The following is a 27416-nucleotide window of genomic DNA, read 5'->3' on the forward strand; positions in this document are numbered from 1 at the left end:
TGTGTCTGTGCAGAGGCTCTTAACCTGCAGCCATAACACAATAATGTGTGGTCGGCTGCATGAGGGAGGATACGAGCTGCTGATGGACTCTGAAGAGACGATCAGATGATTTACAGAAGGAAGCTAAGATTACTGAGCCGCTGATGTCGGTTCTGGAGATGAAGCTCTGAGAGAAATTTCAGCCGCTATAAGAAACATAAGAGCATCTACAAAATGACTACAAAAAATACAAAATAACCACAATAACACACAAAATGACTATAAAAAAGATACAAAACAACCACAAACGGATGTAAAACAACCATGAAAAAATGGAAAGGGACCATAAAAAGATACAAAGCAACACATTGAGACAAAAAACAACCACAAAAAAATGCAAAACAACCATAAAGAGACACGAAACCAACAAAAAGAGACACAAAACAACCACAAACAGACACAAAATGACCACAAATTAGATTCAAAACAATAAAAACGAGTTGTAGATCAACTACAAAGAGACACACACCACAATGACACACAAACCCACAACAAACAGATGTAAAATAACCAAAAAGAAACACAAAAAGACACAAAACCACCACAAAGAGACACAATGATAAAGACTTCACACAAAACAGGAAACGTGTGGGAAAAGATTGCTCCATTTAAACCCTGTGAGCTCCTGAAGATGTTTCACCATGCTGAAAGTATCTTCCTGTACGTCCTTATATGGCAGCCTTCCCAGTTCAAACCGTCCAATCAGGTCAGACCTGACAGATTCTTCCAACTATTCCAACTGCATTCACCTTCACTACTTTGAATTTCATCACACGTCGATCATCCAATCAGATTTGAGACCTCGCCTCCTTGTCCACCAATAAAAGGCCTTGTTTTGAGGCGCCTCCTCTTTGAGCAGCAGAGCAGCATGGATGAAGAAGAGACTGACGGGTGATGATTTTATTAGTTAATGTCTTTTTGTTGTATTAAATGTTTTAATCAAACACTTAAATAAACTCTAAGGAGACTCAGGTTCTGTCTGCAGCTGCTGGAATCTTGAAATTATATAAACGGAAAAACAAAGCGGTGGAATTTTTGTTCAACTTTGTACACAATTTCTGGTCAGGGAGAGGTGGTGCTCTGAACAGTGTCTCTTTGTGGTTGTTTAGTGTCTCTTTGTGGTTGTTTTGTGTCTCTTTGTGGTAGTTTTGTGTCTCATTGTTGTGGTTTAGTGTCTTTTTGTGGTAGTTTAGTGTCGTGGTAGTTTAGTGTCTCTTTGTGGTTGTTAGGTGTCTGATGTGGTTGTTTTGTGTCTCTTTGTGGTAGTTTACCGTCTTTGTGGTGATTTTGTGTGTCTTTGTGGTAGATTAGTGTGTCTTTGTGGTTGTTTTGTGTCTCTGTGGTTGTTTTGTGCATTTTTGCGGTAGTTTAGTGTCTATTTGTGGTTGTTTTGTGTCTCTTTGTGGTACTTTGATGTCTCTTTGTGGTAGCTTTGTATCTCTTTGTGGTAGTTCAGTGTCTCTTTGTGGTAGTTCAGTGTCTCTTTGTGGTAGTTTTGTGTCTCTTTGTGGTAGTTTTGTGTCTCTGTGGTAGTTTTGTGTCTCATTGTTGTGGTTTAGTGTCTTTTTGTGGTAGTTTAGTGTCTTTGTGGTAGTTTAGTGTCTCTTTGTGGTTGTTAGGTGTCTGATGTGGTTGTTTTGTGTCTCTTTGTGGTAGTTTTGCATCTTTTTGTGGTAGTTTACTGTCTTTGTAGTAGTTTTATGTCTCTTTGTGGTTGTTTTGTGTATTTTGCGGTAGTTTAGTGTCTGTTTGTGGTAGTTTTGTATATCTTTGTGGTAGATTAGTATGTCTTTGTCGTGGTTTAATATGTCTTTATGGTAGGTTAATATGTGTTTGTGGTAGTTTAATGTGTCTTTGTGGTTGTTTTGTGTCTCTGTGATGGTAGTATGTCTCTTTGTGGTAGCTTTGTGTTTTTGTGGTAGCTTTGTGTCTTTGTGGTTGTTTTGTGTTTCTGTGATGGTAGTAAATCTCTTTGTGGTAGCTTTGTGTTTTTGTGGTTGTTTTGTGTTTCTGTGATGGTAGTAAATCTCTTTGTGGTAGCTTTGTGTTTTTGTGGTTGTTTTGTGTTTCTGTGTAGTTTTGTTCCTTTGTAGTTGTTTTGTGTCTCTTTGTGGTTGTTTTGTGTCTCTTTGTGGTTGTGTTGTGTCTCTTTGTAGTTGTTTTGTGTCTCTTTGTGGTTGTTTTGTGTCTCTTTGTGGTGGTTCTATGTCTTTAACATTTATAGCACATGTTACTGAGATAAAACATAAGACTTAAAATTTTTTTCTCCAACCTATGTGTGAGGTTTTGGAGTCGCTCTTAAACATTCTGTTCACTTGTTGCATCTTCCTTAAAGAATTCATATCGTATTTTATTGCACTTTGGTATTTTTATTTCAATATCTCAGGACCTCTTCCACCTCTGCTCTAATACTGTCAGACATTTCAGTAATAAAACTCCCCCTGACCCTCCAGATGTCTCTACTGACTCCGCCCACTTTTTTGCCCATGCAGGTCCTCTCTGCTGAATCTCCTCCCCGTGGTGCCTGTCCAGGTGCATCTGCTGACTCCGCCCAACTTGTTGTCCTCCCAGATGTCTATGTCGCGTCCATCCACCTCGTTGTCTTCCCAGATGTCTATGCCGCGTCCATCCACCTCATTGTCCTCCCAGATGTCTATGCCGCGTCCATCCACCTCATTGTCCTCCCAGATGTCTATGCCGCGTCCATCCACCTCGTTGTCCTCCCAGATGTCTATGCTACATCCATCCACCTTGTTGTCCTCCCAGATGTCTATGCCACATCCATCCACCTCGTTGTCCTCCCAGATGTCTATGCCACGTCCATCCACCTCGTTGTCCTCCCAGATGTCTATGCCACGTCCATCCACCTCGTTGTCCTCCCAGATGTCTATGCCGGGACCATCCACCTCATTGTCCTCCCAGATGTCTATGCCGTGTCCATCCACCTCGTTGTCCTCCCAGATGTCTATGCCGCGTCCATCCACCTCGTTGTCCTCCCAGATGTCTATGCCGCGTCCATCCACCTCGTTGTCCTCCCAGATGTCTATGCCACGTCCATCCACCTCATTGTCCTCCCAGATGTCTATGCTTTGTCCACCCAACTCGGTGCCCGTCCAGATGTCTATGCTGTGTCCACCCAACTCGGTGCCCGTCCAGATGTCTATGCTGTGTCCACCCAACTCGGTGCCCGTCCAGATGTCTATGCTGAATCCGCCCAACTCGTGGCCTTCCCATATGTTAATACTGTGTCCGCCCAACTCGGTGCCTGTCCAGGTGTCTATGCCGACTCCATCTGCCTCGTTACCCTCTCAGATGTCTATACCGACTCCGCCCAACTCCTTGCCCCCTCAGATGTCTATACCGACTCCGCCCAACTCGTTGCCCTCTCAGATGTCTATACCGACTCCGCCCAACTCATTGCCCCCCCAGATGCCTATGCTGTGTCCGCCCAACTCGTTGCCCTCCCACATGTTAATAATGTGTCCCCCTAACTCAGTGCCTGTCCAGGCGTCTATGCCGGCTCCATCCACCTCGTTGCCACCCCAGATGTCCATGTTGTGTCCATCTACCTCGTTGCCACCCCAGATGTCTATGCTGTGTCCGCCCAACTCAGTGCCTGTCCAGGTGTCTATGCTGAATCCACTCAACTCATTGCCCCCTCAGATGTCTATGCTGTGTCCACCCAACTCGTTCCCTGTCCAGGTGACTATGCTGACTCCAAACACCTCGTTCCCTGTCCAGGTGACTATGCTGACTCGGCACACCGTTGCCCTTCCAGATGTCGATGCTGACTCCGCCCAACTCGTTAACCCTCCAGGTGTCTCTGGCGATTCCGCCCACCTTGTTGATGATCCAGATGACTATGCTGACCCTACAGACCTCGTTGACCCTTCAGGTGCCTATGGTGACTGCACCCACCTCATTCCCTGTCAAGGTGTCTGTACTGACTCCGCCTCCTTCCTGCCATTCCGGGTGCCTGTGATGATTCCGCCCCCTTTTCGCTCCTCCAGGTGAGTCATCAGGTACTAATTGCCTCCATCAGAACCCCAAACACGTGCACACTGAGAGCTTGCGCTATCCTTTCCGCCTCCAGCTCATCTCCTGAGCAGATTTTTCACCACTGTCACGAGAGCAGCGAGGATGCGGGCGGCAGATTCCCCTGAATGTCAAGCCAGCGGAAGTTGGAGAGGAAGAGAGCGGAGCCCTGTCACAGTAAAAGCCTGCAGTTCGGAGGCGCGATAAGGAATGGAAGCATCTAAAACTAGGTAAAGATGTAAAATGTATATGTAATAAAACAACAGAAAATCAAATGTAACACAATTAAAAAGATGAATGCAATTCCAAGTCCTGTACGTAAAAATATTAAAAGCTCACAGGTGCAATTAAAAATGACATATCAAGTCGGTAAGCATTCATTTCTGTTTTTGAAACATCAATTGCTACCTATATTCATCCCCACAAAAATATAAGATGAGTAATAATAATCATCATAATAATAATAACAATGAAGCTGAACAGCAAAAATGCTTTTTTTTTTTTACAAAAATACAATAATAACAAAAGCCAAGCAGCAAAAACATCAACAAATTAATTAATTAATTAAAATAACCTTAAATGTAGCACACTGCTCCTCTTGCTAAAAAAAAAGTAAAATAATGAAAGGGAAAAAAAAGATGTCACCGTAGAATAACAATATTTTCTTTCATAAATGAAATGAAAACACAGGAAGAATATAATCATTCATAAAAATGAATAAAACTGACATTAGGTTCATTAAAATATACCTGAGCAAATCAGAATTAAATTAAATATTCGCAAGTGTTTCAGATTTATTTATCTCTTCAACGTCCTCACCAAGAAAAAAGCAATGACAAAAATATTTCTTTATATTTTTCATTTCCTTGGGGCACTAATAACAATCAATTCATTTTTATGAACAGACCTCCCGGTTTTGGAAATACTGACCTCTACCAAACGGTAGACCATGTTTTGCAAAAATTGTTTGACCCTTTTAGGTCTTTCTTTTCATGTTTCAATTTACACAGTTATGTTCAGTAACTCCTTACCCATGACAATATGTCAAAAAAATATTAGCTTACCTTTTAAAATCACAGCAAACAGAGGCCTCATGTCAGGAGGGATTTTGCTCTTGCTAACTTCCTGTGAGCACAGTCACTTCTTCTGCATGTTATTTCAAAACAAAGTGACATCTAGTGTTCTGTTTTAGTATAATGTACCTCAACCGAGTGGCAGAGATGGCTGAAACAGGTGAAATTATCTAAAACATATTTTTCAATAAAATATAGTGGGTCAAAATGTGCTTTACCATTTGGTTGAGCAGAACGTTAAAGGGATATGCAAAAAAATCACTTGGGAACAGCCTCAAAAATAGTTTCTAGTTTTCTGTCAGCTGACTGAGCGATCAGCTGATAGTTTCATCTGTATTTGTATTTAAAAAGTGTACATCTCTAAAAGGTTTTCTGATGAGTTTTCGTTTTGAGTTTTATTTTGAAATTCTGGTCCCGGATGTCGCACCGCTCTGCGCTTCTTTATCGCTCCGTTCGCGTGGTGACGTCTCTTACCGCCCGGTAAATCCACCGACAAGTCGACCGGATTGACCGCTTCTCCGTCTTCTTCTCCGCCGGAGCTCACGGCAGCACCACGGAGCTCCTCCCCGGCCTGAAGGGCCGCGACGAGCCGCGGACCGGACGCGGAGCGGCGCCGCTTCTTCTCCGGACGGTGATGGATGTTCCGGTGCTGACCGAAGGACCAGCCGCCCGGTGGACTCCGCGGACCGGCAGCGGGGACCTGTGAGCACCGACGGTGTTTCTGCTGAATTCCGTGTTTTTCCTCCACAATGTCACCACCAAGGAGACGCTGAGCTCCGGTCCCGCTCGTCAGCTGTTCCGTTAACGGTCGCTCCGGTATGAGCATCACCGGACCTGCCCGTCACATCTGACCGGGCTGTGAGGGGGTGGCGGCGGGCTGCTGCTGCCGCCGGGGACACGGACAGGACCCGTGGATGAGAACCGGTGACCGGGCCGGACGGTGCGCGGAGGGACGCCGGTCGGAACGGAGGAAGAGGCGGGAGGAGCAGCGGCGGGGAACCGAACCGACGAGCACATCCCCGGCGGGAGAGACGATGTGAAGATGGGTTTAGTCTTCGGTCTCCTGTGGCTCTTTACCGGCGTCCTGCGGTGCGTGCACGGCCAGGGCGTGTACGGTAAGGACGTCCGTTAACGGATCCATGTTGTGATGTGCGCGTGGTGGAGATGACGTGAATGTTAACGGCTGCAGCGTTTAACCGGAAAATACACCGACAGAGACTTGACCTTGTGGGGGATTTTGTGTGTGTGTGTGTGTGTGTGTGTGTGTGTGTGTGTGTGTGTGTGTGTGTGTGTGTGTGTGTGTGTGTGTGTGTGTGTGTGTGTCTCTGCCTGCCTGCGCGCGCGATGCTCGGCCTAAAGGCACAACAGGTACAACTGAACACCTGTGAGCATCAGGACTCAATCTGATGTGTCTGTTGTGTCAGTGTGAATGTGTGTGTTGTTACCTTGATGTGTGTCTGCTGTGAGTGTGTGTGTTAGCGTGTGTTATTGTGTGTCAATTTGGGTGTGTTGTGTATCAGTGCGTTGTGTGTGTCTTGTGTTACTGTATGTGTTGTGTCAGTATGTTGTGCATCAGAATGTGTCATTGTGAGTCTGTGTGTTAGTGTTTGTTTATCAATGCCTTGTGTGTGTCTTGTGTTACTCTGTGTGTGAATGTTGTGTATCAGTTTATGTTGTATATATATATATATGCTAGAGTGCGTTATTGTCTGTCAGTGTGGGTGTGTTGTGTGTCTGTTGTGAGTGTTCTTCCAGTATCTATATTTTCTCCAACAAACACACAACACACACACGGTTTTTGTGGTGTGTGTGTTGTGTCTGTTGCGTATCAGTGTGTTCTTCCAGTACATTTTCTCCTGCGGTTGGTGTATTTTCTATATTTGTTTGTGCTTTTTATATTTATTCCTGCTGATCTTTATCATACTGTACTTTTAGCTGCTGTACTTACTGTCAGATTTCTGGAACTTTCTGCTGCAGGTTCTTGGTCTTCATCATCAGCTGTAGTAGTAACTTGTACATTTACTCAGATGTGGTACTCGACTACTTATCAAAGCCACTTGTACTTGAGTATTTTACATTTTATGCAACTTTAAAATCCAGTCAGATCCCGTTGATTATTTCGGGTTCAGATGATGACGTTTCTTCTAACTGGTTGTTTTACTTTTCTCTGTTTAGCAAAATTACCGATAAAACTTGCAAATCACAGTAAAAAAAGTAAAAATTTACAAAAATTAAAGATCTAAACTGCCAATAATGTCAACAATACAATTATGTATGTTTACAATTAATTTGTTCTTCAGCAACCTCTTACCGTCGTGTTTTTAGTTTATATAAATCACCCCAAAAAATTTTTGAGTTGTTTGCCAATATGTAAAAGACTACGTGTATTAAGAGATAAAAAAATTAAACTGAAAAACAACTTTCCTCTGTTTTGCTCGGATTGATTAAAACATAGTTAAGCACGGTGGTGGCAGCATCATGATGTGAAGCACGGTGGTGGCAGCATCATGATGTGTAGCATGGTGGTGGCAGCATCATGATGTGAAGCATGGTGGTGGCAGCATCATGATGTGTAGCATGGTGGTGGAAGCATCATGATGTGAAGCATGGTGGTGGCAGCATCATGATGTGAAGCATGGTGGTGGCAGCATCATGATGTGAAGCATGGTGGTGGCAGCATCATGATGTGAAGCATGGTGGTGGCAGCATCATGATGTGAAGCATGGTGGTGGCAGCATCATGATGTGAAGCATGGTGGTGGCAGCATCATGATGTGAAGCATGGTGGTGGAAGCATCATGATGTGAAGCATGGTGGTGGCAGCATCATGATGTGAAGCATGGTGGTGGCAGCATCATGATGTGAAGCATGGTGGTGGCAGCATCATGATGTGAAGCACGGTGGTGGAAGCATCATGATGTGAAGCATGGTGGTGGCAACATCATGATATGAAGCATGGTGGTGGCAACATCATGATATGAAGCATGGTGGTGGCAGCATCATGATGTGAAGCACGGTGGTGGCAGCATCATGATATGAAGCATGGTGGTGGCAGCATCATAATGTGAAGCATGGTGGTGGCGGCATCATGACAAGAAATTTGACTATAGTAAATTTTAAAGACATTTTTACTGTTTCCTGACGGTAAAATCCTGCGTAGACTGACTGATAGTGAAGTATCTGCTGGGTTCAGCTCTGATGGTATTATTCTGTTTAAACCCTCGTCCTGCAGTATTCTATCATATTTTACTGTGTAGTCATATCTCTCCAGTGGGTCTGTATCTCTGTTTATGGCACTGCTGTTTCCATAATGTATCAGGTCATGTTTTATCGGTGATCTCCTCCTGCTGCGACCTTTTAAATTTAACCGTACGAACTTTTACTGCTGAGGTTTTACTGTAAAGCTGCTCTGATGTTTGAGGCTTCCTGGACTGTACGTCGGCGTCCTCAGTGTGCAGTGGTGCATTAAAGCTCCGGTCAGTCCGTGAGGCTGCAGCTTCCTCCCAGCAAACCTTCATTATTTCTGTATTCGGTGTGAGTCCGACTGCAGGACATACACATGAAGGATTTATTTCAGGGGCTGAGACGTTTACGAGAAAACCTCCAAAATCACAGAAACCTTCAAAACGACACTGTTTACCGGTGAGAAACACAGAATCATCAGGTTTACTGCCTTCCGACGGTCTATGGAAGGCATCATGTGTGACGTCCAGTTACATCAGGAAAATCTGAGCTTCATATACTGATAATTTATTTAAAAAACAAACTTTCTTCTACTTGTCTTTAAATGGCTCAGAAACAGTGACCAGAGGAGCAAGTTGTTGGAGATCCATTCAGCATGGAGAAACATCTTTCTACAGATTAGAGCGGAAAGTTTGGAAACATGGAGGTGGAAAAACATCTACAGAATGAGGAGATAACCACAAAAAGACAAAAAAAATGCAAAAAATCCCACAATAAAATAAATGTGGCATGGCTAAAAACAGGAGCAGAGCAGATTGAAGAAGTTTTTAGAGACTGTAAACATGAAAATGGCTTTTAAAAAAAGACACAAAACGAATACAAACATGAAAAAAATGGCAAAAAATGCAAAAATACCACAATAAAAGTCAGCATGGCTCAGAAACAGTAAACAGAGGAGCAGGTTGTTGGAGATACATTCAGCATGGAGAAACATCTTTCTACTGATGATGAGCAGAGTAGAGAGGAAAAGTCTGGAGAGGATGGACATGTATGTCTATTTAATCCTTTAATTTGTTCACAATGACCCTAAAATATATTTTTTCCCAGAATGACTCATTTTGTTCTAAATGATTGATTTTGTCCTCAACCTTTGCTTGAAATGACTAATTCTGTTCAAAATTACTGAAAATGTGTTTAAAATGACAGATTTTTTTTCTTAATGACACAAAATTTGTCCATAGAATTTTTTTCTCCAAAATAACTGAATTTTTTTAAAAGTTATTAAAAATATATTTGAAATGACTTAAACTTTGTTAAAGAAAACTTCAAAGTTAGTTTTAAATTACTGACAAATATTTCAGATTTAATCAAAAGTTGTCTATATTGACCGAAAGCTTGTTCAAAAAATTTGTTTAAATTCATTAAAAATTATTCAAAATGATTCTTTTTTTCAAAATGGTGGTTCAGAATTCCTAAAAATGTCCAAAAAGACTCAAAATTGGTTCAAAATGACTCTAAATTGTCAAAAATGACTCAAAAATAATCCAAAGTTTCTTCATAGTGACTCAAATATTTACCGAAATGACTGAAAACTTGTTCAAAATAACTTTATTTGTTCAAATGTAATCATAATTGTTTAAAAAGGATTAGATTTTTTTGTCTGAAATGACTCAAAATAGCTCAAAAAAGCCTGTTCAAAGTGACTCAAAACTTTCGAAATGTCTCCAAATTTACTCAGAATTATTATTTTTTCTCCCAAATAACTCGGTTTGTTCAAAATGACTCAAAACTTGTTAAAGAAAACTTTGAAATTTATTCCAAATAACTAAAATTTTGTTCAGTGTGACTCAAACTTTGTCTGAAATGACGCAAACCTTTTTTCTAAATTACTCCAGATTTGTCCATAATAACTTTAATTTTTTTTGTAAATGACTCAAATTATTCAAAATGATTCAGTTTTTTCCCCCAAAAGACTCTTTTCACCTCTTTTTAAAAGCTTATTCAAACAGACTTAAAATGTCTGAAACGACTGAAAATAGTCAAAAATGACTCAAAAATGATGCAAAATTTCTCCACAGCGACTGAGAATTTTACCTCTACAATGACTGATGCTTGTTCATTATGACTCAAGTTGTTCAAAATGACTAAAAAATGTTCAAAATCATTCAGTTTTTTTTTCAAAATGTTTTGTTCAAAATTCTGAAAATTGACTCAAAATTAGTCCAAAATGCTGCAAATTTCATCCACAATGACTTGAAAATTGTCTTTGATTTGAACAAATTTGGGTGATTTTAGACTAAATGTATCCACAATTTGTCCCCAACGATTGAAATTGTTCAAAATGATTGAGTTTTTTTCCCCCCAAAAGACTTTATCATCAAAAACGAGTCAAAATAAGTCAGTAGTTTTCTGTAATGACTCAAAGTTTCTCCATAGCGACACAGAACTCGTCCCTAATGACTGAAATCTCGTCCATAATCTGTTCCGGAACACTAATAGGGATCGTAGTGACTCCAGCATTGATGCCGTGATCCAGATCGACTTCCTGCTGGACAGAGTTGATGTGACGTCGGCTCTCAGTTTATCTGTAATCTTATACGTACGGATTAGAGCAGGATTTTACAGCAGCGTTACTCACAGACCAACATCCAACCGTCTGCAGGACGACGTTTAAACTACGACTTTAACTCGTTATTTAGGTTTTAGGTGAAGAAAAGGCTTCAGTCACAAACAGAGAAAGGAAGGAAGGATAGAAGGGAGGATATCTGGATGGATGATGGATGATGGAGGGGATTAGGACTCAACATCTGTGCGTTAGTTTTCCATGTGCTGGACAGAGGCTGCTGCTGGATTCTAAAACTATATTTAGTCGCTACGTTTACTCATGGGCAGTATATAAGTACAAATCTGAGGTATTTCTACTTTTAAATATTTGTCCGACAGCTTCAGTTGTTGCACAATTTCACATTTTCACTCACAAAACACATGAAGAGCTTCTAAAATATGAGATTATATTCAGCTTTTTATCACTGCTCAGAGTTCAACCCAACAAAATGCAGTTTCACATCCATCAGAAGAGCAAAAGAAAAGTGCACAAATGAACAAACTGAACTAAAAGACTAAATATTTTTGCAAAATGACGAAATTTGGTCAAAAATGACTCTGAAAATGTCCGAATACTTTCAAACTTGTCCAAAATTACTTCAGTTTCTTTAAAACAGAGAAATTGTCGAAATAACTAATGAATCATCCAGAATGACTGAAGAATGTGTCCATATTAGTTTGTTCAAAAGAAATGAAAAATTGTCAAAATAAAGACAAACAAATGTCAGAATGGTTCAAAAATTGTCAAAGTAACCTAAACATTGTCCAGAGACACTCAAGATCTGTCCAAGATGACTTGAAATTTTCCAAGAATGACTTATAAAATGTCAGAATTCCTTAAAAATTATCCAGATGACTCAAGATTTCGCCACAGTTACTGAAAAATGTTTCGAAAATGCCTTAAAATTTGTTCAGAATGAATAAAAAATGGTCAACAATGACAAAATGTCAAAATAAACATTGTCCAGATTAACTCAAAGATTTCACCAGAGAAATGGTCTAAATAACTCGTAAATCATAAAACTCCTTTAAAATGATCCAAAATATTTAAACTTTGTTTCCAACATTCATCAACAAACGTCTTAAGATCTGTCCAAGATGTCTTTGAAATTGTCCAAAATACCTGAAATTTGTTCAAAATAACTGAAAATTTATCAAGAGCAACTTCTAGAATGTGAGAATACCTTAAAAATTATCCAAATGACTCAAGCTATCTACAAAATTACCAAAGTATGTGTCCACAATGACTTAAAATGTGTTAAAAATGAATGAAAAATGGTCAACAATGACCAAAAATTTCTTTAAAATGGCTCAAAAATTGTCAAAATATCTTAAACATTCTCAAGAAGGACTCAGGATCTGTCTGAGATGACTTGAAAATTGTCCAAAATGACTCAAACTGTTCAGATTTCAACTCAACAGAATGCAGTTTAACAAAAAAGAAATAGAAAATGTGCAAAAACGAATAAACTAAGAGAGTTGTGAACTAAAGTTTCCATCCGTTAGTAACATCATGTCTATCATTCAGTCTTTAGTCTCCAATGACTCGTAGAACTGAATTTTCTACGATGGAATCAATAAAACACTTGAATCTTTGTCACAAAATGTTCATATTTGGTTGAATTTGTCTGTTTCCTCCTCGGTTGGGTTCTTCTGCTTTCAGTCTTCTGGCTGATCTTTGACTTCTGGACAGAGTTGGTTCATTGGTCATCTTTCTGACTTGGTTCTTCAGGTTCTTGATGGGTTTTCGTCAGGACTTTGGGGAGCCCAGTATAGAACCTTTTAATAATTTAGACTTTTTGAGTTCATAATTTTGATTTACTGAACCAGGATGATGACTTTCTAGCACAATTTTGTCTGATATATTGACTCTTTGTCATCATTTTAACCATTTATTCTATAATTGTGTTTTTCATTTTATAGCTCTGACCCACAGAATCAAAGTTAGTCTTTTTATATCATTTTTGACTCTGAGAATTTAGAGCCGAAACAATGACTTTCTATCACGATTCTGACGTAGAATGTCGACATTTGCTCTAACTTCAGCTGGTTGAGTCAGATCTTTTGGTTTTCCAGGAAGTTTTCTGACACTGAAGCATTTTATTCAAGTCGATCTCGTAGATTTTATTGAGTTTTCAGCTCGGATCTCTGAAACACCAGCTGTGAAACTGAAGCTGTTGTGGAGGAAGACTTCATCATCACCATCATCATCATCATCAGCCTGCAGTCAGTGTCGTGTTGTTGTTGTTGTTGTTGTCGTCTGGCAGTGAGTCGTTGTTTGGTTTGTCGTAATGAAACTGATCTGATTTCAGCCATATGGGCTCATTTTCCGCCTCATGAACTCGTCACCACTTAAAGCTCATTAGGATGGAAAAGGTCAAAGAATCTGATGCTCAGAGACACCAGCAGCAGCGTGGAGCGTAGAGCGCCCCCTATAGGATGGTAGAAACACTGCAGCGCCCCCTATAGGATGGTAGAAACACTGCAGCGCCCCCTAGAGGATGGTAGAAACACTGCAGCGCCTCCTAAGGGATGGTAGAAACACTGCAGCGCCCCCTAGAGGATGGTAGAAACACTGCAGCGCCCCCTATAGGATGGTAGAAACACTGCAGCGCCCCCTATAGGATGGTAGAAACACTGCAGCGCCCCCTAGAGGATGGTAGAAACACTGCAGCGCCTCCTAAGGGATGGTAGAAACACTGCAGCGCCCCCTAGAGGATGGTAGAAACACTGCAGCGCCCCCTAGAGGATGGTAGAAACACTGCAGCGCCCCCCTAAGGGATGGTAGAAACACTGCAGCGCCCCCTAGAGGATGGTAGAAACACTGCAGCGCCCCCTAGGGGATGGTAGAAACACTGCAGCGCCCCCTAAGGGATAGTAGAAACACTACAGCGCCCCCTAGAGGTTGGTAGAAACACTGCAGCGCCCTCTAGAGGATGGTAGAAACACTGCAGCGCCCCCTAGAGGATGGTAGAAACACTGCAGCGCCCCCTGAGGGATGGTAGAAACACTACAGCGCCCCCTAAGGGATGGTAGAAACACTACAGCGCCCCCTAGAGGATGGTAGAAACACTGCAGCGCCCCCTAAGGGATGGTAGAAACACTACAGCGTCCCCTAGAGGATGGTAGAAACACTACAGCGCCCCCTAAGGGATGGTAGAAACACTACAGCGCCCCCTAAGGGATGGTAGAAACACTACCGCCTCCTACGGCGTTTTTAATTGTCCAAAGTCACTGAAGATTTTTTCCAAAATACTGGAAAATGTATCTGAAATGACTCAGAATTAGTTAAGAACTGATGAAAATATGTCAGAATGGCTCAAATTGTCAAAATATCTTAAACATTGTCCAAAATTACTCAAGATTTCTGCAATGTTACTAAAAAATGTGTCTAATTTGTTTAAAATTTGTTAAAAATGAATGAAAAATTGTCAAAATGGCCCAAAAATTGTCAGAACAACTTAAACATCCATGAACAAATGTCCAAAACGACTCAAGACCTGTCCAAGATGTCTTAAAAGGGTACATAATGACCTGTAATGACTCAAAACTTGTCCAAAATGCCACAGACTTTTACCCAGACTGACAGAAACTTGTCCAAAACAACAGAAAATTTTGCAAAATGACCAAATTTGGTTAAAAATGACTCTTAAAATGTCAAAATACCTTAAAAATTGCTCAAAATCACTTGAAATTTGCTTATAATAAATGAAAAATTGTTCAAATAAAGACAAATGTAAAAATGCCTTAAAAATTGTCCAAACTAACAGAAAATTGTCTAAAATGCTTAAAATTTTACCAAAATGACTGAAAATTTGTCCAGAATGACTTGTAGAGTGTGAGAATACCTCAAAAATGATGCAAGGGATTCAAGATCTTTCCAAAATTGCTGAAATAATGCGTCAACAATGACAGAAAAAGACCAAATTTGGTCAAAAATGACTCTTAAAATGTCCAAATACCTTCAGAATTGTCCAAAATCTGTTCAGATTGAATGAAAAATTGTCAATAAAGACAAACAATTTTAAAAATGGTTTAAAAATTGTCAAAATAACTTCAACATTGTCCAGAATGACTCAAAATGTGTAGAAAATACCTCAGAAATTGTTAAAAATGTGTCAAGAGTGGCTTATAACATGTCAAAATAGCTTAAAAATTATACAAAAGATGCAAGATTTTTCCAAAATTGCTGAAATAATGTGTTCGGAATGCCTTAAAAATTGTTCAAAATGAATGAAAAACAATGACAAAAAAAATGTCAAAATAACTTAAACATTGTCCAGAAATACTCAAGATTTGTTCCAGATGAGTTAAAAATGGCCCATAATGACTCAAAAAATGTCCAAAATGACACTAACTCTAAACGAAACTGACAGAAACTTGTAAAAAAGACCAAATTTGGTCAAAAATGACTCTTAAAATGTGAAAATACCTTCAAAATTGTCCAAAATGACAGAATATTAGTAAAGAATAAATGAAATGTGGCAAAAAGACAAACAGTTGTCCAAATTAAATAAAAAATGGTCAGAATAGTGTCAACCATTAACTGTATATGGCGTCTATCTTCCAGTCTGCAGTGTTTTCTCTCCTGCTGGATTTAAATGGTCGTTTCTCTGCAGCTCCTCGTAGGTAAACGTCCTCCTTCTAATCCCGTTAAACTCCTCCAGCGCTGCTTTATCTCCTCATCGAGGGTGACGAGCTTCGGTTCTCCTCTAATCCTGACCGGGAATAATCCGGATCCTCGGGGCCTGAAGGAGGTTCAGGTTCCTCTGAGGCTGCAGATCAGCAGGAAGCCGAGGAGACGCTTCAGTTCAGATCAGTCAAAGATTCAGTTCCAGTTGGAGAAGGAAAACGGGACGGTTAGTGATGGAATGAAGGATCCAAATGACAGGAAAAACTGCTGAAATGATCAGGAAGTAGTCAACATAATGACAGAAAACCAGACTTTTTACTGACTTTGGCAGAACTGTGAAATAAAGAGTCCTAATTATAACATAAATGGTTAAAATTCTGAGATGAAAATCTAAATTTATTGGTTGAAAGTCAAATATCATGAGGAAAAAGTCAACGTTTAAAAGATAGAAAGTCAAAATTATGATAAAAAGTCAGATTTTTTATCACTAGATCAAAATTATGAGTACTTATTATATATGTTATATATTTTAATGATTAAGTCCTAATATAATGTAATTACTATAAATATCAAGGCAGAGAACATAAATGGTTACAATTCTGAGATAAAAAGACAAAAAAAAAAATTTATGAGATTAAAAGTCAAGATAAAAAGATATAATTTATATTTAATTGATCTGAATTATGGGACCAAAATATAAATAAATGGTTAAACTTTACATTTTAATAATAGTTAATAAAAAATATATTTAGATTTATATTTTAAAAATCTGTTTTTATACAAATAGTAATATATACATTTTTTTCCTACAAAGTTTGATCATAAAATAACACTAAAACATTATTTATTTCCAGGCATGTGCTGTTATTTCTACAGTTTCTGAGCATTGCAGTATTAGAGGGTTTTTAAATGTATTTTTTTAGAACTTTTGCTGAAAGATTTTCACTTTTTTAGGTGATTTTGTTTAGTTTTGATCCAGAAAGTAAAAAATCCTGCAAAAAACAGATTGTTTTTGAATCTGACATGGAGAAATCTGATAATGTGAGGTGAGAAAGAGCTCCTGTCAGTTTTTAATTTCAGCATGTCGTCGTGTATTTTTGCTCCTCAGTGATGTTTGGCTGCAGCTGCATCAGCTGCATAGCGGCTCCAGATGTGACGGCAGGAAGCTTCATTCTGAAGGGACTGCAGATGGAAATTAGCTTAAAGCTAACTCTAGTGCAATACATCAAATGGAAACATTTATGTTTAATATTGTACATGGTCCCTTTTAAATAAACTGATAATAATAATAATAATGTTCAGATAAATTCAGGAAGTAAAATCCTGGTTAATATTCGATAAACAGCTGAGAGGCAGATTTAGGGAAACTTTGGTGAAGGTGGAGGAGATAAATCTGAATCTGATGGATGAGTTTTAATGAGCCTCTGATGGTTTAATGATGAGTTAATGTGTAGTAATGAAAGTTAACTAACAGCTGATCTGAACACCTGGACAGGTGAACATCTGGACAGGTGAACACCTGGACAGGGGAACATCTGGACAGGTGAACACCTGGACAGGGGAACACCTGGACAGGGGAACATCTGGACAGGTGAACACCTGGACAGGGGAACATCTGGACAGGTGAACATCTGGACAGGTGAACACCTGGACAGGGGAACACCTGGACAGGGGAACATCTGGACAGGTGAACACCTGGACAGGGGAACACCTGGACAGGTGAACATCTGGACAGGTGAACATCTGGACAGGTGAACACCTGGACAGGTGAACACCTGGACAGGGGAACACCTGGACAGGGGAACATCTGGACAGGTGAACACCTGGACAGGGGAACATCTGGACAGGTGAACATCTGGACAGGGGAACACCTGGACAGGGGAACACCTGGACAGGTGAACATCTGGACAGGGGAACACCTGGACAGGTGAACACCTGGACAGGGGAACATCTGGACAGGTGAACATCTGGACAGGGGAACATCTGGACAGGTGAACATCTGGACAGGTGAACACCTGGACAGGTGAACATCTGGACAGGGGAACATCTGGACAGGTGAACACCTGGACAGGTGAACATCTGGACAGGTGAACACCTGGACAGGGGAACACCTGGACAGGGGAACACATCGACTGCAGAGAGCAACAGGTTTTCCATTTCCTGAGGAATCTGAAGTTTTGTTGCTAGAAACACGGTGAACATTTTGACTTTCATCTCATGAATTCAGAACTTTTTGTGTTTTTATTTCAGAGTTTTAATCATTTATTTACCAACTTTTAACTCATAAATTTAAATTCATGATTTTGATCTCCAGATTTTCCATCACAGTTTTAGACTTTTTATCTTTTTAGATGTTTCCATTTGATAATTTAGAGTCAGAATTATGTCTTTCAATTACAAGTTTGTCTTAACGTTGCCTTTCTTTGACTTTTTATCTCAATTTTTGACTCGGATTAGATTTTTTTCTTTTTGTTTCATTTTTAGAATAATTTATAACATAATTTGGATCATTAATTAATGCATTTCACAGTTTTGATGTTTAAATCTCACAAATCTGATCTGCTGATCGACTTTTTCCCATGATTTTTACCATTTATCTCTCAAAATAGACTTTTTGTCCAATAATTCAGATTTCTGTCTGAAAATTTTGACTTACTTTATTTTAACACATATCTGTCATGTAGACTTTTTATTTTGTAATTCTGACCCAGTCCAATATATTTATGTAATATTTGACTTTTATCTCTTAATTTTGACTTTTTAATCTCACAGTTTAACTTTATCCATTAAAAATAATGGATTTTTATCCAAATTTTTATCATAAACTCAACTTTTTTCTCATGATTTGAACCATTTATCTCATTACTCTGATCAGAATTTTGACTTTTTATCGTAATTTTCAACATTTATCTCTTGAATTTGACTTTGTCCAATAATTCAGACTTTTGTCTGAAAATTTAGAAATTTTTTCATTTCCATCATTTTAACCACATATCTGGTAATTTGGACTTATTTCCTATTTGTAACCCAACCCAAGTAAAAAAAAAAGTACTTTCTATATAATATTTGATTTTTATCTCATGATTTAGACTTTTTAATCCCATAATTTTACTTTACTAATTTCAAATAATGGATTTTTATACCAATTTTCATGCAAATTATCGACTTCTTCCTCATAATTTGAACCATTATCTCATTATTCTGATCAGAATTTTGAATTTCTATCATAATTTTCAACATTTATCTCTTGAATTTGACTTTTTGTGTCATAATTCAGATTTTTGTGTTAAAATTTTGACTCACTTCCATTATTTTAACCACATACCTGGTCATTTCGACTTTTTATTGCATAATTTTGACCGAGTAAATCAAACATTTTGACTTCCTATAACTTTTACTTTCAATTTTTATCTTTCTATCGCAAATTTCATGTAAACTGTCGACTGTTTCACAAAAATTTTGTTATTTTGTCTCATCATGTAGATTTTTTTATTTCGTTTTCCTGACCTACTCAGTCAGAATTTTGACTTTTTTTCATAATTTTCAACATTTATCTCTTGAAATTGACTTTGTCCAATAATTCAGATTTTTGTCGTAAAATTTTGACTCATTTCCATAATTTTAACCACATATCTGATAGTTTAGACTTTTCATTTCATAATTCTGATCCAACCCAAGTAAAAAAAATGTGCTTTCTATATAATATTTGACTTTTATCTCATAGTTTAACTTTACTAATTTAAAATAATGGATTTTTATCCCAATTTTCATGGAAACTATCATTTTTTTCTTCATAATTTGAACTATTTATCTCATTATTCTGATCAGAATTTTGACTTTCTATCGTAGTTTTCAACATTTATCTCTTAAATTTGACTTTTTGTGTCATAATTCAGATTTTTGTGTTAAAATTTTGACCCAGTGAGAGATAAAGTTGACTTTCATGCAGACAGACATGGAGATAATTAGTAGTTTTCCATCTCTGAAGCTCCAACCGGTCTTCATAGATCCATTAAAACCTGACGTTTCTTCAGTTTCTCCTCCATTAGAACCTCGTTTGATGACCAGATTCTGTCCTCGGACGCCGGTTCCTCGGTAGAACGTCTGTTTTGGGCTGTTTTCAGATCAGATCTGAGCTGGTTTTGTCTGATTCCCGTTAAACGCCGACTGTCGCTCTGAGTTTGGGAGCGTTTCGTTGTGCCGGTCGGAGCTGCCGGATCGTGAGCCTCCGAGGTGGAGACGACTTCACAGCTCGCCGAGCATCTCCGTCCATCCACCAGCAGAACCGACAGATCCTCTCCTCGTTCTCCAGACTCTCAGCCGCTCAACTAATCAGAGCGACGGCTCGGATTCACCGAGGACAAATCCAACGACCGACTGACTTTCTCATGTGTTTTTATCTTAAAATGTCGACTTCAATCCTTAAATTTCAGCAGTTTTTTTCATAGTTGTTACCAACTTAAACTAGTTTTTGATTTTCATCACATAAATTCAAAATATTTGTCTCAGAATTTTCACTGTTTGTCTTATTATTCAGACCCTTTATTTCATAACTATGAATTTCAATCTTTTATTTCTTCATATTTTAAAATTTAGACTTTTTCATTTGAAAATTTAGAGTCAAAATTATGTCTTTTGATCACAAATTTGTCTTAAAATGTTGCCTTTTTATCAGAATTATTGACTTTTGTGGCATAGATTCAGATTTTTCTTTTTATCTCAGGATTTTAACCATTTATCTTATTGTCATAGTTTTGATCCTTTCAGAATCAGAACTTTTATCTCATAAATTTGACTTTTTACCTTAAAATTCAGATTTTTGCGACTTGCTTTTTCATAATTTTGACTTTTTAAATTCAGAATTTCAGTTTCTGACACAATTTATACTTTTTATCTGGGTAGCTGGGTCCAGGTGGATCCAGGTGGATCTGGGTCCAACGTGTCATCTAGCTGCAGTAGAACTCCTCCGTCTGATTGGTTCGGTGGAGGACCCGGTCTTGACGCCGACTCTCTGATTCACGCTGACTCACTGAGTCCCGCGGCACAAACACGGCAGTCATGTGTGTTAAAAATGTCACGGATGTGAGATGTAATCCATCATCAGGAGCCCGAGGCGGCGGCGAGACTCAGCTCACGTTAACGGACTCACACTTCAGATCCTCCTGCAGGAGCCTGGTCAAAAACAGACCTGCTGAGGAGTTTAACGGGGAGTTTAACGGGGAGTTCCTCCTCTGAGGGCAGCAGGCGGAGCTGCAGATATCAGCTGTTTGGTTTTTATTTTACATCGTGTTGATTTAAATCCTGATTGGTGCGTTTTTATCAACATCAGCATCAACTGATCCTCCGTGTCTGATGTTTGTTAGTGATTAATTGTTTAATTACTGTTAATAATTGAACCGGTAGAGTAGAAGAAAACCTTGTGATGTCAGTAGATGTAGATCAGCTGTAGTTCCTGGTTGTTCCAGCAGGTGGAGTTTTAGTGTTCTGTTAGATTTAACGGAACATCGTGTTGATTTTAGGGATGATTGAGGTGTTCCTTTAATAATCGATTTCAACACAAACCCCAGCCTGGTCCCTGTTTACATCTGCTGTAGGGATGTAGTGGAACCAATAGAACCAATATAAGCACTAGAACCAGTGGAACCAGTGGAACCAATTGAACCAGTGAAAGCAGAAGACAGCAGAACTTATCTAGGCCCTCTAGAACCCCCTCAACAACCCAAGAACCTGAAAGTGTTTAAGATCCCAACAACATTGACTAGAACTTGTGGAACTGTCAAGAACCCTTGACTTCTAGATGACCTTAACCAGAACCCGGTAATTCTTCAGGGCCCACTGAAACCTTCATACTAGCTTCTAGAAATCCTCTAGAACCAAGATGAACCCTTCAACACCTTAACTCTGGTTGGAGGTCATTAATCTCCACAGGAGTCCTTGTCGTGGTGCCCAGTTGACAGTTTTTGAATCATTTTGGATGAATTTTGAGTCATTTTCAACATGTTTAGCTACCTTGGACAATGTTTCTGTCATTCTGAACAATTATTTTGTCTTTTTTAACAAATTAGTTGCTTATTTCAGACCACCACAGGGTGACCGAGATGTAGCTGCCGAGTTTCAAATAAATGTAATTATTTTAATCATGTTGTTATTTTGCAGTTAGAGCTATGAGAACGTACTGTCGTTGACTGAATCAGCTTTGAAAAGATAAAATAAATATTTAGAATGTTGAATGTGTGAATTAATCTCCATAAAAATAGCTGTACGGAAGCAGATTTTAGCTGCAGTAGAGAAGCTGCAGCCCGTTGGTCCTGAGAGGTCAAAGAGTCGGAAGGACTTCGTTCTCTGGAGGCTAACGTGGGCGTTGATTAGCATTTAGCTCAAGTTTGTTTCAAACTGCAGGAACTCGCTGGAAGAAGTTTCTGAGTAAACGATTAAAATATAAATATGAGCTGAAGAAGAACGAGGAAAAAAAAGATTAAAATATTTCTAGATTCTGTAAATACATCAGTTGTTGTAGCAGAACAGAATAAAGATGAAGGATCCTTTAGAACGTCTCAGACTGAATCTGATCACTGGTTTGAAACTAAACTGAGCTTGAGTTGTTTTAGCAGCAGAACCTGTAGAACCTTCAGAACTTGTAGAACCAGTAAGAAATGTAGAAACAGTAGAACCTATAGAACCCGTAGAACCAGTAAAACCTGTAGAACCTTCAGAACCTTTAGAAGCAGTAAAACATGTAGAAGCAGTAGAACCTGTAGAACCAGTAAAACCTGTAGAATCTTTGCAACCTGTAGAACCAGTAGAGCCTGTAGGACCAGTAGAACTTGTAGAACTTGCAGAACCTTTGGAACCTTTGGAACCTGTAGAACTTGCAGAACCTGTAAAACCAGTCGAACCTATAGAACCTGTAGAACCTGTAGAGCCAGTAGAACCACTAGAATTTGTAGAACAAGTAGAGCCTATTAGACCTATAGACCAGTAGAACCTTTGGACTCAGTAGAACCAGTAGAATCTGTAGGTCCTGTAGGGCCAGTAGAATCTTTGGAACCAGTAGAACCTATAGAACCTGTAGAACCAGTCGAACCGATAGAATCTGTTCAACCAGTAGAACCTTCAGAACCTATAGAAACAGTGTAACTTGTAGAACCCGTAGACTCTGTAGAACTTGTAGAACCTGTCGAACCTTTGGAACCTGTCGATGTAAAGAACCTTTAGAACTTATAGAACCTTTAGAACCTGTAGAACCGTTGGAACCTGGAGAACCTATGGAACCTATAGAACCTGTAGAACCTTTGGAACCTGTAGAACCTTTGGAAACAGTAGAACCTATACAACCTATAGAACCTTTGGAACCTGTGGAACCTATAGAACCTGTAGAACTTATAGAACCTTTGGAACCTGTAGAACCTATGGAACCTGTAGAACCTTTGGAACCTATAGAACCTGTAGAACCTTTGGAACCTATAGAACCTGTAGAACCTTTGGAACCTGTAGAACCTATAGAACCTGTAGAACCTTTGGAACCTGTCGATGTAAAGAACCTTTAGAACTTATAGAACCTTTAGAACCTGTAGAACCGTTGGAACCTGGAGAACCTATGGAACCTATAGAACCTGTAGAACCTTTGGAACCTGTAGAACCTTTGGAAACAGTAGAACCTATACAACCTATAGAACCTTTGGAACCTGTGGAACATATAGAACCTGTAGAACTTATAGTACCTTTGGAACCTGTAGAACCTATGGAACCTGTAGAACCTTTGGAACCTGTAGAACCTGTAGAACCTTTGGAACCTATAGAACCTGTAGAACCTTTGGAACCTGTAGAACCTATAGAACCTGTAGAACCTTTGGAACCTGTAGAACCTTTGGAACCTGTAGAACCCACTGTGGTGCTGCTGAGCTGCAGCTGAACTGAATGAAGGGATTACGTAACAACAGAACCGTATTATTTTCTCATCGTGACCTTAATCCTCCACTGAGAGACTCAAAGGTGGAATCAGCTGCTCAGACGGATAAAAACCAGTGATGGTTCCTGAATGCAGCGTTTAGAACTGAACAGAACCTCATTGATCAGTTTATAGTTAATGATCAGAACCACATACTTGGTATTGTTACTTTGGACTTTTAAAAATCATTTTGGACGATACTTTTTGTCATTCTGGCCAGGTTTCTGAGTTGTTGTGGACACATTTCAGATCATTCTGAATTATTATTTTGGAAATTTTGGGCAAAAGCTGACTCATTTTGGACAACATCTTTGTTATTTCATGTAAAAATGTACTCAGACAGACAAAAACTGTTCAAAATGCCTAAAAATTCCAAGTTATTTAAGTCGTTTCAGACAGTATTTGACTTATTTTAAATAATTTTCAAGTAACGTGGACATGTTTTTGTCATTTCAGAACATTTTCGAGCTGTTTGGACAGGTTTCGGGTCATTTTCAACAATTTTTTAAAATTATTTTGGACAACTTCAGGGTTATCTAGGATAATTTGGAGCCAGTTTGTAGAACTTCTTTGTTTTGGCCAAAAGGGCTAAAAAAAAAAATTGCAAATGTTCTAAAAAAAGAAATAGCCCGTAAATGACAAAAATATACATATATGAAGTAAATTTAGGCAAATGTTTTTGTCATTTTTGATTTTTTGTGAGGAACTTTGGACAAATTTCAAATCAATTTTGGCAATTATTTTTGGTTTTAGGACAAGTTTTTCTCAAAATTTGTTCAAAATACCAAATAATGAATGGATATTCATTAAAATGGACAGTTTGGATGATTTTTTAAAAGTTATTTTGGAAATTTTGTTGGTGATTTTATTTGAGAAGAACCAAAAAATGTGCAGAATGATAAAAATTTACCAAAATTAAATTAAATATTGTAGTTTTGGACAAATATTGTGTCATTTTGAAAAGATTTTGAGAAAAATTTGACAAGTTTTGATTCATTTTGGACAAATCACTAACCAGCAGGAAAACTTTACTGTCTTTTTATTAAACAATAATTGTGCTTTTTGCAGATGGTTGATAAAATGTTTGAGTTTGGTTTGGATCAGAACAAAAACATCTTTACAGCTGAACTCAGTTTCCTTTGAACTTCCGTCTAAAGTTCATCCATTTTTATTCAGTCAGAACAAAACGTCAGTTTGAAGTCGAGCTTTTTTCCAGATGAATGAATCAGAAACTCTTTAACGTGTGAAAAATGCAAAAATGTGCGTTTGGTTTGTTTTTTTCTGCTTTTTGTTCATCTCCGTCCTCCAGCTGTCGGTTCTGTCTGAGCAGATCAAAGTGGAAAATGTGAATTTTCTGGACGACTGCAGAGGTGCATCATGGGTAATCTCAGCTCCGCTTATCAGGGTCAGAGGCTCACGGTCTGCACACGCTCAGTGGGAGGATTCTCACCAACAGGGGAGGAGGAACGGGGGTGGAACCAGTGGAACCAATAGAACCAGTGGAACCAAAACAATCAATAAAACCAGTGGAACCAGTAGAACCATTGAAAGCAGAAAACAACAGTAGAGCTTATGTAGGACTTCTAGAACCCCCTCAACAACCCAAGAACCTGATTGTTTAAGATGTCAACAACATTGGCCTAAATTATCTTAACCAGAATTCCTCAAGGCCCACTGAAACTTTCATACCAACTTTCAAAAATCCTCTAGTACCCTGATGAACCCTAGAACCCTTTCAAGGATCCCTGGAACTCATTATGGGAATTTGGGAACCTAATGAAAAGGCTTTGAAACTCAGGGAACCTCTTCTATGGTGCCTGGAATATTTTCAAGGGCGTCTCTTTGGAAAAACCCTGACAACCTTTAGGACAACGACAGCCTAAGGACCACTGGAACCCTCATAAACCCCTAAATTCTCTAGAACCTTAAGGACATCTCCACAAAGCCCTCTAGAACCCAGGGAACCTCATCTTTGATGTTTTGAATATTCTCAAGAACCACTGAAAACTTGACCTGGTAGTTTGTCAAGGTCAATGGAAACTTTCATGCTGCCTTCCAGAAAATATTCCAGGACCCTGGATCCTCATCAAGAACATGGAAACTTTTAAGATGTCAGCAGACTTGACAGGAACCCCTGGAGATCCATCAAGAACCCCCATACATTTTCCAGGGATCTTCTGAATTTTCCAAGACCATAAGACTTCTGGAGCCCAGTGAGTCTTGCTCAGGATGCCTGAAATATTTTCAAGACAATCTGGAAACTCCTGCAGAACCTTGAGGAACTCCTCAAGTTCCACTGAAACTTCTACAAAATACTGCAGGAACCTCATGAGCCTTGGAACCTTCTCAAGGATCTCTGAAAATCACAATAGGACCTTAGGTACCTCAAGAAGAGGCCCTGTAACCCAGGGAACCTTTTCTAGGACCCCCGGAACAGTCAAGCCACTGAAAGCTTCTACAGAACCTCTGGAACCCTCAAGAACCCCAAAATCACCTTTTAGGTTTATTGTGAATCCTACAGGACTTTAAAAACATGGAACCCAGGGAACCTCATCTGTACTGCCTGGAATCTTTTAAAGCCACTGAAAACAGCCACAGAGCCTCAAGGTCCTCTAAAACTTTCACATTTACTTCTACGAACTCTTCCAGGACCTGATGAGCCTGTTTTCAAGGACCACTGAAAATTAGAACAGAACCACTGAATTCTCAAGAACCTTAAGGATGTTTCTCCAGGAACTCTCAGGAAACTCCTTCTCTGATGCCTTGAATGTTTTCAAAGACCTCTGAAACCTACATACAGTGGGTACGGAAAGTATTCAGACCCCTTTAAATTTTTCACTCTTTGTTTCATTGCAGCCATTTGCTAAAATCAAAAAAGTTCATTTTATTTCTCATTAATGTACACTCAGCACCCTATTTTGACAGAAAAAAACAGAAATGTAGAAATTTTTGCAAATTTATTAAAAAAGAAAAACTGAAATATCACACGGTCATAAGTATTCAGACCCTTTACTGTGACACTCATATTTAACTCACCTGTGGTCCATTTCTTCTGATCCTCCTTGAGATGGTTCTACTTCTTCATTGGAGTCCAGCTGTGTTTAATTAAACTGATTGGACTTGATTAGGAAAGGCACACACCTGTCTATATAAGACCTTACAGCTCACAGTGCATGTCAGAGCAAATGAGAATCATGAGGTCGAAGGAACTGCCCAAGGAGCTCAGAGACAGAATTGTGGCAAGGCACAGATCTGGCCAAGGTTACAAAAGAATTTCTGCAGCACTCAAGGTTCCTAAGAGCACAGTGGCCTCCATAATCCTTAAATGGAAGAAGTTTGGGACGACCAGAACTCTTCCTAGACCTGGCCGTCCAGCCAAACTGAGCAATCGTGGGAGAAGAGCCTTGGTGAGAGAGGTAAAGAAGAACCCAAAGATCACCGTGGCTGAGCTCCAGAGATGCAGCAGGGAGATGGGAGAAAGTTCCACAAAGTCAACTATCACTGCAGCCCTCCACCAGTCGGGCCTTTATGGCAGAGTGGCCCGACGGAAGCCTCTCCTCAGTGCAAGACATATGAAAGCCCACATAGAGTTTGCCAAAAAACACATGAAGGACTCCCAGACTATGAGAAATAAGAGTCTCTGGTCTGATGAGACCAAGATTGAACTTTTTGGCGTTAATTCTAAGCGGTATGTGTGGAGAAAAGCAGGCACTGCTCATCACCTGCCCAATACCATCCCAACAGTGAAACATGGTGGTGGCAGCATCATGCTATGGGGGTGTTTTTCAGCTGCAGGGACAGGACGACTGGTTGCAATTGAAGGAAAGATGAATGCGGTCAAGTACAGAGATATCCTGGAAGAAAACCTCTTCCAGAGTGCTCTGGACCTCAGACTGGGCCCA

At 39.4% G+C, this 27416-nt stretch overlaps 2 protein-coding genes across 6 annotated transcripts in view; both read left to right on the top strand.

The window, feature by feature from the left end:
- Window positions 1–889: 889 nt before the first annotated feature.
- LOC111568662 (uncharacterized) lies at window positions 890–4423 on the top strand. 4 transcript variants are annotated; one of them, XM_055005652.1, is made up of 4 exons: window positions 890–930; window positions 2532–3780; window positions 3857–4049; window positions 4133–4423. In XM_055005652.1, the coding sequence occupies exons 1-3, from the start codon at window positions 908–910 to the stop codon at window positions 4019–4021; spliced, it is 1437 nt and encodes a 478-aa protein (XP_054861627.1). In that variant the 5' UTR covers window positions 890–907; the 3' UTR covers window positions 4022–4049; window positions 4133–4423. The 4 variants fall into 4 exon arrangements, with proteins under 4 accessions (XP_054861627.1, XP_054861626.1, XP_054861628.1 ...); XM_055005651.1 differs by having other exon boundaries at window positions 2532–3663; window positions 3781–4049; XM_055005653.1 differs by having other exon boundaries at window positions 2532–3741; window positions 4133–4422.
- Window positions 4424–6125: 1702 nt separating this feature from the next.
- mdga2a (MAM domain containing glycosylphosphatidylinositol anchor 2a) overlaps window positions 6126–27416 on the top strand; it is a 126232-nt gene continuing 104941 nt past the window's right edge. For both annotated transcript variants that reach the window (XR_008599940.1, XM_055005649.1), the window contains exon 1: window positions 6126–6262. Coding sequence is in view for 1 of the 2 variants with exons in the window: in XM_055005649.1 (XP_054861624.1) it covers window positions 6190–6262 (73 nt within the window). In the remaining variant the exon portion in view is untranslated. The remainder of the gene's footprint in view (window positions 6263–27416) is intronic.

This window comes from Amphiprion ocellaris, chromosome 20, assembly GCF_022539595.1.
Source record: "Amphiprion ocellaris isolate individual 3 ecotype Okinawa chromosome 20, ASM2253959v1, whole genome shotgun sequence".
Lineage (NCBI taxonomy): Eukaryota > Metazoa > Chordata > Actinopteri > Pomacentridae > Amphiprion > Amphiprion ocellaris.

Bases quoted from the DNA above. Each gene is read 5' to 3' on its own strand.
- LOC111568662 (XM_055005650.1), top strand. From the start codon at position 908: ATGGATGAAGAAGAGACTGACGG. The intron at 931-2,531 runs GTGATGATTTTA...TTGCCCATGCAG, and splicing joins GATGAAGAAGAGACTGACGG to GTCCTCTCTGCTGAATCTCC. The intron at 4,050-4,132 runs GTGAGTCATCAG...TTCCGCCTCCAG, and splicing joins CCCCCTTTTCGCTCCTCCAG to CTCATCTCCTGAGCAGATTT.